Source organism: Pipistrellus hanaki (assembly GCF_964339955.1).
Source record: "Pipistrellus hanaki genome assembly, chromosome: 3".
In the NCBI taxonomy this organism is placed as follows: Eukaryota; Metazoa; Chordata; class Mammalia; order Chiroptera; family Vespertilionidae; genus Pipistrellus; species Pipistrellus hanaki.
This window is the reverse complement of record NC_140505.1, coordinates 142,427,261-142,439,638: the sequence shown is the minus strand read 5'-3', so window position 1 is coordinate 142,439,638 and position 12,378 is coordinate 142,427,261. Positions and strand designations below refer to the sequence as shown.

The 12,378-nt window shown below is 42.3% G+C and overlaps 1 protein-coding gene across 10 annotated transcripts in view; it reads left to right on the top strand.

The window, feature by feature from the left end:
- Positions 1-12,378, top strand: part of SCN8A (sodium voltage-gated channel alpha subunit 8) — a 179,391-nt gene that overhangs the window by 86,149 nt on the left and 80,864 nt on the right. For 8 of the 10 annotated variants that reach the window (XR_014794460.1, XR_014794461.1, XM_084877342.1 and 5 more), the window contains exons 6-9: positions 619-710; positions 9,233-9,454; positions 10,731-10,794; positions 11,098-11,239. Coding sequence is in view for 8 of the 10 variants with exons in the window: in XM_084877342.1 (XP_084733468.1) it covers positions 619-710; positions 9,233-9,454; positions 10,731-10,794; positions 11,098-11,239 (520 nt within the window). In the remaining 2 variants the exon portion in view is untranslated. Of the gene's footprint in view, positions 1-370; positions 463-618; positions 711-9,232; positions 9,455-10,730; positions 10,795-11,097; positions 11,240-12,378 lie in introns of all 10 variants that reach the window. The other 2 variants (XM_084877341.1, XM_084877344.1) reach the window with 2 other exon arrangements.

Sequence of the window (12,378 nt, the reverse complement as noted above, 5' to 3'; positions counted from 1 at the left end):
TACAAAAATTTGTCTCCTTTTCCTAAGAAATTGTTCACAAAACATGGGACATAAGACTTTGTTACCTCCTGGCCTCAAGTGATTGGCCCGAGAATGATCATTCTGACTCAGACCCGCATATCACAACACTGATTAAGAGAGTAAAACTCCAGGAATCTCCTGGTTGTATCCATTCTTTCAAATATACTTTTAAATTCTCCTTGCCCATTTAAAAACAAAACTGTTCCTTAAATGTTTATATGTTGAAACTTTTCTTTTTCAAGGAAAAAAAAAAAGAAATCATAGCTTGTGTATAACCCTTTCTTCCCCCCCATTCTCAAACCCTCGCCCGGTGGCACCATTACAAGTTAACTTTGGTTTGATTCTGCAGGTATATAACAGAGTTTGTAAACCTAGGCAATGTTTCAGCTCTACGCACTTTCAGGGTACTGAGGGCTTTGAAAACTATTTCGGTAATCCCAGGTAAGATGGCCCGGGGTTGGTGTTAGGTGTTGGGTTAGGGCCCTGACGTGACGTATTGTACTTTTTGTTTTGTTGTGGTTTTGTTTTCTTCCTTTGGTGTTTGTGTTTGTGCCTGTGTTTGTCATTTGTGTCTGTGTGTGACCTCCCTTACTACAGATATGTGACAGAGTTTGTGGACCTGGGCAATGTCTCAGCGCTGAGAACGTTCAGGGTTCTCCGAGCTTTGAAAACTATCTCTGTAATTCCAGGTGAGAAAATTTAAACACAGGCTGGCTTTGCCTCATCTCCTCTTTTCCCGCCATTCATTTTGTCCACCACATTCTAAACCGGTGTCAGCACATTCAATATGGCCTTGCATTCCGCATGTTTTTACCTGGAGACGTCCGCTGGAATGGCCCTTCGGGCACCTCCTCCGACAGTGCTTGCCAGGCATGCAGCCCCCATTCCATCCATGCTTCTGAAAAAGCACGTGCTTAAGAACCACTTGGATTTTACAATATTGAGAAAATTGTCACAGAGCTAAGCTGTCTCTTTGAATATAAACCATTTGCTTTCTGGCCTCATGGAATTACAGTAATTTTAACATTCACCGTCATTCCATCGCTTAGATTTCAAGGCTTCCTATCGCATGATTTGCTGATGGGATGTTACTCAAAGAATTGAACTTTTATTGTTACTGTGTTAATGGGATCATTTAATCACATGAGAGACCTATCCAGTTAACTAGTCCAGTATTTTAGACAAACTGGAGACCCAGTGCATGAATTCGTGCACTGGTGGGATCCCTTGGCCTGGCCTGTGGGATCAGGCTGAAACTGGCGCTCCGACATCGCCTGAGGGGTCCTGGATTGCAAGAGGGTGCAGGCCAGGCCCAGTGAGCCCACCAGGATCGGGGCTGGGGAGGGACATGGGAGGTTGGGCCAGCTAGGGAGGGATCTTGGGAGAGCTCCAGGGATCCAGCTCATCTCGCTCAGTCTGGATAAGCTGGGCCCCAGCAGCAAGCTGAACTACTGGTCAGAGCATCTGCCCCCTGGTGGTCAGTGCACATCATAGTGAGTGGTTGTGTGGCCTTGGCATATCATTAGCATATTACACTTTGATTGGTTGAACGGCTGACTGGTCGACCAGACACTTAGCATAATAGGCTTTTATTATATAGGATTTAAGAACCTTTGAGTTAGTGAACTGAACCTTAATAATTACTGTTAATCACCTTCTATGTCTGTTTCATTAATAAGAACCATTAGACATATAGTCAGAGACCATTCTCAAACATATATCCCAATGAAGCACATGCAGATGCTGTTAAAAAAAAATCAAAGGTAAGATAAAATTCATCTGGAGGTATGGGCTAGCAAAAAGTACATAAGTTTGAGAAAAAAGGAAAGGAATCAGTGAGTGGTTAAAAGGTTGCTTTTCTTTTTGGTCCTGGTTGACCTAACTCAGTAGTCCTTAACCTTGAAGGTTTTGGATCCTTTTGAGAATCAGATCAAAATTCATAGACCCCCCTTGAAACCCACATGTGGGCCCCAGGTTAAGATGCCTTAATTTAGTTTAAATCCTTGCTACCTGATAATATTGAACTGTCTCTTAAAGAGCAGTCTGGATGTCTAGTAGGAAAGATGTTTTCATTAGTCTTGTGAGCCTAGGATACACTGGCAGTAACATGGCAGAAGTCAAGACTATATTATTGCCGATGGGTTGTTTTCAGGCAAGAGACCAGACTTCCCTTTGCACTTCTGTATAAACAGGGACATGAAGAACAGAGGCATCTGATTTCTGTATCACGTGGTTCTTCTCCTTGTGGCTGGCTCAGAAACATTTCTCTGTTCCCCTTTTTAACGTTATCTAAATACACAGTATTAGAGGGAAACACAAAGGTTGAATCCTAGAGAGGACAGATGTAGAATGTAGCTTAACCAGAACTCCAAGGCAGGTAAACCCCGTTCCTCCATTTATGAATTTGGGCCATGAGTGGGCCAGTGATTGAGCCCTACTAAAAATGAATTCCTTTATTTGTAGCTATGGGAACTTACTCCTTATCAATAGAGTTTGGGTATCAGTTGGAGTATTTCCTTCTTGGCAAAAACAAAGACAAAACAACAAAACCGATCCCTGGCTTTCCAAGGTTTAGTTTCTAGCCTTTTAAATCCATTTGATGGAAAGTCCAGCTCATCCTTCAGGCAGCCTCATTGATAGTGGTCTGATCCATAGGCAGGCCTTGTCTTTTTTTTTTTTTTAAGCATCTGGAGCACCATGCCTTTACTCCTTCTGTTTTTCCTTTGGTCTCTTTCCTCCTCTGGCCTCTTTTTAAATATGATCCCATGTTTCTGCTCACTTCCCCCAGCGTATTCCACAAGGCATCTGTCTCTTTATGTTCTTGTGATCTCAGAACTTCTCTTCCAGAATTAAATTGGAAAGCTGTGTTCTGTTCACTAACTAGGGCAGCAGATGCTATCTCTGGTCTAGCTTTTAGCTTCTGTCTCTGTGCTATCTGGTTAATTTCTGACCACAGCATTACTGCAAGATAGCTTTTGACAGGTGTCACATTATTCATCCTTAATACTCCAGTATGCTATATATAAATAAACACAGTTTCTGGTGCATAGCAGTGCTCCATAAGTGATTGTAGTAGTAGCAGTTATTATAAAGAAGAAAGGATTTGTATCAAAATTTAGACATCGGCTTCACAGATTGAAATTGACTTCTGAATTCTTATTTCTAGAAGCACCCCAAATGAGCTGGCTTTGGGAGGTTAACTGGTATGGAAGGTAACTTTTAAAGGATAATAAAGCCAATAAGAGTTCTCTGTCAGTGAATGATATAACTGATACTTGAATTAGAGTGTGATTTCTAATCCTAAATTCTGTTTTTCACATTCTACATAGAGTTAGTAAGAGAAATCCAGAGTTAAGTGCTTCTTTGGTAAATGATGCCTCCCTCGAGAGATACTTCTGCCATCCTAGGTAAAGTTCTGAACTTGCCCGATCCACTTTCTCCCATGGAGGCTGTGGTCCTCTTCCTACCTGCCTGTTACCTGAGTCTCCTCCCACGGTGGGAGCACCAGTGCAGGAGTCAGTAGCCCTGGGCCATCTCTAGATCGGAAATCTAAGTCTTTTTAACTCCGCTGTTGTAGAGCTGGGCTATAGTTCTCTCTTAGTAAGAACTATTGTTTTCCGTATCACGTTTTGTCATGGACCACTTCGGTGGAATTATTGCTTCCTTTGCCTTTTCCTGTTCCCAGTTTGATTATAGGTTTTTGCCAAAGCTGTCACAAACAAGTGCGATCAACAACAGAACTGGCAAGGGGCCTGCAAGATCTCACAAAGCTCCCCAAGTCTCCGTTCCCTTCCTGAGGGTCTTCCCTGGCCCCGGGCACTCACCCGGCTCACCTGGGCCGCGCTATCCTTCCTCGGAGCATCTTTGGTAGATATTCAGCCTGCATCAGGGCTGCTGGGACTCCCAGAAGACTGGGGAGTACAGTGCGTTAGTGAGCTCCAGCCTTGGGTATAGGAGAAGCTTTGATTTGGAGCTGCCTTTTAACTTAGAAAAGACCCAAACCACATTTTGACCCTTTTATATGCTAATTCGAGACCTGGATATGTGTCATTCATGTTTCCATTTTGCTTCAGAGGTCTTGACATGGAGAACAGTGCACACAAACTCTGTGCTAAATCTTACAGAAGGAGGTCCTTTTTTTTTTTTTTTTTTTTTTTTTTTGGTCTGGAATTTTCCAGATTCAACTTGATATTTAAGTCTTCTGTGTAGAAAGTCAGATGTCTTAAAACTTAGTTTTCAGTTTATATTTATCGAGGAACTGCATACAAAAATTCTTAGTGACTTTGTTAGAAGTTTCGTCTTCTGCATGCTTTGACTGTGTGTGTAGGACGGGCAGGCCCAGTGGTAGGGTGGAATCTCAAAGCAGGCGCCTCGGGTTTTTCTTAGGGAGTATCCCTCACCTAACGGTGTGAGTGAGACCGGCCGGAGGGCCCCACGCACCACTTCCTTTTCACTTCCACCACTGAATGGCTCCACCAAAGCACTTCAACCTCTCTCTTCGTCAGCATCGGTTCTCTTCAAAGTTGCGATTTCTTGATTAATTTTCTCTTGGGTTTTTTATTTTTCTGCTTTCATTTCTGTGACTTTCTCTTTTAACTGGGGGGTCAGATAAGAAGAAGCAGGGAGAATGATGGGCCTTCTCCTTCCCAACCCAAATTTGCATTTAAGAAAGCATTTTCTTTAAATGTATACATTATGAATATGCCAATTCCTAGTGAAGGGAGATAGAAAGTGTTTTAAGACTCTGTTTAGGCTCATTGTTTCTCTTAAAATATTCTAGTTATTAAATCCAGTTGCTTTTATATTTCTCCTTTATCCACATTGCATTCTCAGAAAAGGTAACTAAAGTTTAACACAGTGGCCCCACCCGCGTGGCTCATCAACCAGTGAACCAAGAGATCACGGTTTGATTCCTAGTCAGGGCACATACCCAGGATGCGGGTTCAGTCCCCGGGGTGGGGCGTGCAGGAAGTAGCCAATTAATGATTCTCTCATCATTGATGTTTCTATCTCTCTCTCCCTCTCCTTCCTCTCTGAAATCAATTTTTTAAAAAAGTTTAACACAGTGTGCTAACTGGAAAAACTTTGAAGACACATGGGGTCCCGCTGGACCTACCTTTGAGAGCTAGTTTAGTTTTGTCAGACTTTGTGATTTGAATCTGGTCTCAAGTAAATAAATCTGTGGCCCCCAAACCTCTCCCAAATTACTTTAGACTGAAGAACCTTCGAGAACTATCCTTGTGAGGATTTAATCTGCAGCAGCAATGTTGACCTGAGTGATTTACTCCCAGCACTTGTCTGGGCCAAACCAGACCTTGGGAATTGGGGACTTTTCTTTCCCCAGGGCGAGCAGCTGCTGCCTGTTGCTGCTGAGGCCTGTTCCAGTGTGAACTTTGTAGGACAATTAGCACACGTTACTTCAGACCAGTTAGATTTCTCAGCCTGCGCCACAAACTGGGAAATATAAATGTACTTCATTTGTCGTCTGGCATTGCCATGGTGGAGGTTTTTGGTCCCAATATGCATGGCTGGTTTCCCTGGACGAGACATCATCAGGCTTTGTTCATTTGCTTAAGGGATTGGGTGGCTTCACCTACTTCTCGGAATTCATTAAACATCTGACTTCTTCTCAGGTGCGAACCTTTCTGTGCATTGGGTCTAGTTGTCTTTCCTTGATCTATAATAAATGTAGATGTAGTAACTGCTCTGCTCAGACATCCCAGTGCTAGTTAATGCTAGCCTTTTCCAAGAGTTCTTGCTGTCCAATTTGCCCCCACATGGCTGCTGTTGCACACTCTGTTGTGTAGGAGTCATTTGAAGGAGCATTCTGCTCTGTTTTGGATAATCATTTTCAGTCGGTATCTTGCTTGTTCTGGTGAGTGAGCCAATGGAAGAAGCAAGACAACTTGTCTTCGCAGACAGGGCAGTGCCAGTCTCCATTCTCCTACATACCAGGTGAGGGGTTCTACCAGCAGCTGCTCACCTTTATTGGCCTGTGTTGGTGGTATCAGGGAGCATTTTTGCTTGGCTGTACTTACGAGTAATGGCAGCCACTGCTGTCAAGAGTTTAAGAAATGCATTGGTGGCGTCATTTCCATAAGTTGGCATTGATGTCCGCAAACATGGTTGTTTGCAATTATCAACCCTAATGAAAGGAAAAAGAATCTTGGCTGAGAGCGTTGTGCAATATAGTGACATTTATATTTAACATTGCTATGCAATCGAGTGCCAACCTTGACCCCCAGGCATTAAGCTACACCACCTTTCTTCTTCCTGTAGCTTCTTCTAATTTTCTCCTAGCAATCTGGGTGAGAATCTTTGATAATAAACTTTTTAGGTGGCCATAGGTAATGTTATTTAGTTATGATTATTCTGGCTTAATTAAGATTTGTTTCTCTTAACCCTTCTGAAGTATAAATAGTTGAATACAATTTCCAATCTAAGCTTCGACTTCAAACGTAAGCTGAAAGAACTCCCACCAAGAAGTTGATCTATGCCTTAAATTTTCAAGTAAAACACTTGAAGAATTTTTAAAAATACATTTTTATTGATTTTAGAGAGGAAGGGAGAGATAGAAACATCAATGATGAGAGAGAATCAGCTGCCCTTGCACGCCCCTCTCCCCTGGAGATCAAGCCCGCAACTCGGGCATGTGCCCTGACCAGGAATGGAACTGAGGACCTCAACCACTGAGCCACACCAGACAGGCTCTCAATTTATTTAAAGTAGAAATAGAAAAGGTCTTGCACAATCATCTGGTGTTCCGATAGGTGATTGTCTGAACCATTCAGGAGAAGTGGCTGAATAGAAACTCTATAAAGAAGCCCAAGAAAAGAAACTTTATAAACATTCTTCAGAGACCTGTTCAACTGTACTTTTTTGAAATCAGTCTTTGACTCTGAAAACAGAACTGTATAATTTTAGGGGCCCAGACTTGAATTATTGACCCAGTATAGACCTGCCCCTATCCAGCCAAATAAAATGAAGGACTTTTCTATTCCTCAGAAACTTAAGGAAATAAGTTCCATAATACTGGAATGATTTTTACTTCTCTATGGCTGCCTTCTATTTTATACCACCAATACCATCTTACTTAGCTCTGTGATTGTGATATAATTTCCCAGGGCCTTCGGAATATAAGATTGAAATTCCAACTACTTAGTCTCAAACAAATGTCTCTGACTTGTTTTAAAAGACTTTTAGAGCAGATTCCTCAGCTTCTCTTCCAGTGCCCATGGCTTCCTGTGTTTGTCCACATTCTGTGTGTGAGGAAAGGAGACTGAGAAGTGACTTAAACTTGTTCTGAAACACAGTGGGTCATAAGCAGTAGCTGAGCCAGGATGAGAATTCCTGCTTTCTGATTCCCTGTCTGCTGCTGTCTCTGCACAGCCTGGGAAAAGGAGTCAGGTTAGAAACGCCTTGTGTCCTGGAGCCCAGGCAGCTTCTCTCCGGCCTCTTTGGTGGCAACATGGAAGGCCCACTCTATAAGAATGCACAGGGGTCTACACTCTGCATCTCTACGGTCTGACTCTTGCCTTTCTCCCCCCTCCTTTAACTTCTCTTAGATCCCTTTCAGGATATCAGTGTGAGAAAAAAAAGTTCTCATTAATTTAACCTTTCAATAAAAACATACTAAGTGCCTGTTTGTGCCATGCCCATTACTACTGTTGGACTCAGAAAATCCCATTTGACTGAACTTCGAAAATTCTAGGTAGTTTCTTGAAAAAGAAGAGTCATGTTCATATCACCTAGTTATTAGATCATCATCATATGAGGTTAGCCATACAGTGTCATTATCACAATCCTATCTCTTTGAGGAGGGCAGCATATGTATAATAGTGATGGCTAACGGGTGTTAAGTACCAGGTACTTGATATTTTGCATTCATTATCTTAATGTAAACCTCACAACAACCCAATGAGGTTGGTATGATAAATGCATTTTTATAGATGAGTAAACTGAGGTTCAGACAAAAATGGTTAACATTTGAGTCATTTACTGTGCACCAGGTGGTGTGTTAAGTGCTTATATGAATCATGCTTAATCCTCACAAGAGCCCTCTGATACTCAACCAGAATTATCCCCACTTTAATGATGAAAAGTATGACATTCCAAGAGGCTGGTTATTTTGCTCAGGTCATAGAAGTAAAAGGTATCACTTGGTTAAGCCCAGAAGAGCCATGCAGACCCACTTTTGACCCAAACCTCATGAACCCACAACCATATTTTTCTGTCTCCAGTCACTGATCTCTTCCTGTGTAATTAAGAAATCTGCCTGCAGATTCAAACTTAAACCAGTAGCTTGCATTTAAACCTCAGATTCAAGTGGATTACATATTTTTTTATTTTGTTTTTAACGTAGAACAGTAAAAGTTCAGTTGTAGAAAACAGGGCATATATGTAATATAGAAAAGGTGTGTTTTTAAATGGAAAGACAAACCATAAATACTCGATTGCTAATAATTAACCCTTCCAACACATTAGCATTTCCAGAGCTCTTGGGGAAATATTATTGCACCTTCTCACCTACTGGCTGTCAAGCTTCCAGTAATCCGATTTCCAACCCGCAAGCCTCCTCAATTCCGGGTTTTTCCATTTGTTTATTCAGCTAATATTTACCAAGTACCCGCTGTGTTCTAGGAAGAATAGATACAGCTGTGAAAAAAGCTGATGCACTTAGTTATAACCACGATAGAAGCTACAGAGGAGAGCATACGGTGCTATTAAAATACTAATAACAATGGGGGAGGGAGAAGAGTTGTCAGGGAAGGTTTGGGGGGGGGGGGGGGTAGGGGATTGGTATTTCAGTTGAGACCAGAAGGATGAGCAGGAGTCAGGCAGGTAGGACAGGGGAGCGGAAGGAAGTGTTCCAGGCAAAAAGGGACGAGCAGATATGAAGATCCCGAGTCAGTGAAAGCTTGACTCGTTTAGTTGCTGAGAAGCAAAGACAGGAAAGTGCTTCCGGGCAGAAAAGAGCCACATGTTGGAGAAGGAACTTTTCTTTTTAAAAGTGAGTGGCTTAAAAATTGGTCCTTCTGGAGGAAGTGGCGATGTTGCTGACCCAATGTTATTCTCATGACATAAAAGACCAAATGGCCTTGTTTCCAGGGTGGTGCTGTGGAGGGGAGTGGGCGCCGGTAGCTCAGGAGGGGGTTGGGGGAGGCGGGGAGGGCTGTGGGGTGGCTCTGACTCTGGGCTTCTGTCTCCTCAGGCCTGAAGACCATCGTGGGAGCCCTCATCCAGTCCGTGAAGAAGCTGTCGGATGTGATGATCCTGACAGTGTTCTGCCTGAGTGTGTTCGCCCTGATCGGGCTGCAGCTGTTCATGGGGAACCTGCGGAACAAGTGCGTGGTGTGGCCCATCAACTTCAATGAGAGCTACCTGGAGAACGGCACCAAGGGCTTCGACTGGGACGAGTATATCAACAACATAAGTAGGTGGCCCCTCTCTGAAAGGGAAACGTGTGTCTGGTTTGCACAGCCAGAAGCCACCCCGGCCTTCAGAAAGGTCGCTGGGCCAGGCAGGAGGCCAGTGTGGCCGGAGGGAGCTCTGGGAGGCACTTCCCTTCCTGGAGGTGGGGTTGTGCTCAGAAGCTCCCCCCACACACACACACCCCCACTCCTCTCCTGTAAAACCAACGTGAGACTGTAGCTTTGCCACGTGTCCTCTTAAACTTGTGTTTTGAAAATCAGGCTCAGTAGCTTGATAGAAATTCTTTTTTCCCCTAATTGGGTTGCCTGAGATATTTAAACATTTGATCTAGGACAGTGGTCAGCAAACTCATTAGTCAACAGAGCCAACTATCAACAGTATAATTGAAATTTCTTTTGAGAGCCAAATTTTTTAAACTTAAACAAACTTCTCCTAACGCCACTTCTTCAAAAGAGACTCGCCCAGGCCGTGGTATTTTGTGGAAGAGCCACACTCAAGGGGCCAAAGAGCCGCATGTGGCTCACGAGTCACAGTTTGCCAATTACAGGTCTAGAATATACCTCTTAAGCATTCTTAATACTGCAAGATCTCAGTAATTAATCTGGTCTAGGGAGTCAGGTAATTTCTAAAACATCATTTGATCCTATTATAGTGAAGGAATTTTAATCATTTCATTTCAGGAATCAAAGCACTTTAAGGAACATTAGGTGTAGTAATACTTCTATGAAATGATGGGGAAAAGTTAACAATATCACTATTAGTCACTCTTGAGGAAATAAAGGCAATTAAGTAGCCGAAAGAAAATGTTGCAGAGGGGATTTTAGGGACACATAAAATTTAAAGGAAACATGCCTTCCATCTAATATAGGACATGATAACTGGTGATCAGTGAGGGTTTCTAGTTTAACTGTGGTAAAGAGAAGATATAAGGACAGAGGATAAAGCCATATAAACATATTCCAGCTTAGAAAACCCTCGTAAACCCCTTGGAGTTGGGTACTGGAACCTGGCATGTAGATTTGAAGTAGGAGTGGAAGTTGGATGTCTGGAAAAAGAACATGCATTAAGGGCTTTATGGTAGCACTTTTAATTTTTAAATACAAATAGGAAAATTATGGGAAAGAATTCTTATCAGGTTTCATGGCTGTAAGAAAATATTTATATGAGCCGAAAATCAATAACTCTTTCTGCTGGGACTAGTTAGGGACAGTGTAACCTTATTCTCTCGTTCACTTTAATCTGCCTTGTTCATTTCCTGCCTCTTCAAACTCTTCTAGCAAATTTTTACACAGTTCCTGGGATGCTAGAACCTCTGCTCTGTGGGAACAGTTCTGACGCCGGGTAAGTCGCGCACCTAATGTTACTCTCCTCCCTTAAAATAAGGTTTCCGATAAAACAGACAATGTTTTCACTGTTCTTTGTGCTCATGTAGTAGGCCCTAATTGGAGCTAACATTTTGGGGCTAACAATTTTTTTCTTTAAAAATTGACCTGACTACTTTGTTTCTCTCCTCCTTCTCTTTCTTCTTTTTTAAAATTCCCATTTGTTGGCCTGGCTCTATAGATGGTTATTTATTGTCTCCAAGGTCACAGAGATGACTTAGGGGACTGTTGAAAAGCCCTGCGCTTCCCTTTCTTTCCTCAGGCAATGCCCAGAGGGATACCAGTGCATGAAAGCAGGAAGGAATCCCAACTATGGTTACACAAGCTTTGACACGTTCAGCTGGGCCTTCTTGGCCTTGTTTCGCCTTATGACCCAGGACTATTGGGAAAACTTATACCAATTGGTAAGTAATTCCTCTTTTTCAAGTGCTACCTCTGTTAGTTTGTTTTGGTTTTTTTGTTTGTTTGTTTGTTTGTTTGTTTGTTTGTGATAATGTTTGCATGAGGCTATGTGGGGTTGGGCACATTCTATGTAAGAGACCTTTAGTGAAGACATCATACAATCACCTTAGGATGTTATTTCTCTGTTCTATAAAGTTAAGTGAATTCTTTCAGCTCCTGTCCTGTTTCTTTAATGCTCAGTCATGCATAGCTGTAGAGGCTCACAGCCTCTTGCCTGGCCTGAGAATCTGCTGTCTCTTCCTACTTCTTATTGTTCCACCAAACCATCGGCAGTATTGCTACTTTTGGATTTTGGGGTTTATGGCATCTTTTTAAGAAGTATTAATTAAACGTATTGTGCAAGGCACTGTTCTAGACATAATAAAGATGAGATTTCTATCCACAAGGACGTTGGAGTCTAAATATATCAATGTTTTGGGGATTTGTAACATATTTGGACTTGTTTAAGCAGGTTGTGACAGTTTTAAAAAAAGAAAAAGGTCAGTCCCATTCTATTGGGCTGCGTTGGTGACTGGCAAGTCATTTAACGTCGCTGGTTCCGATGGAGAAGTTAGCCTAGGTAATTGCACAGGGTCTTCCAGCTTAGAAATTCTGTGCTAATCCATTGTCATCTGTTTGACTTTGGTCTTGGATGGCACCATTTAGTTTGACAATGAGAACTGTGTTCCCTCAGGCATGGAGGAACCTCTAAGAGGAGCTTCTCATTGAGATCGCCTGAGGAATTCGTACTTAATGTTGTACAGCCTAAGTTCCCTCAGTTCACCTCTTTCTTATGCAGTATTTATGATTGATGTTAAATTTCATTTGAATATTTGTAGTTGAAAAGAAGAAAGATGAAAACTAAGCAATAATGGGTCACATATAGGTCACATAAAACCCAGTCATTCTTTGATGTCTGATTGCTCACTGCTAGTGAAAGGAATAGTCCTAGGATCCTTCTGCCTTTTTCTTCCCCCATCATCCTTTATGTCTTATGCTCATTAAAAACCCATCCTATTACAGAGGGATAAGGAAGAATGTCACTCAAGATGGAAACTTCCTGTGACTTGGACCGGATCCCAGAGATGGGATTTGTCTGTTA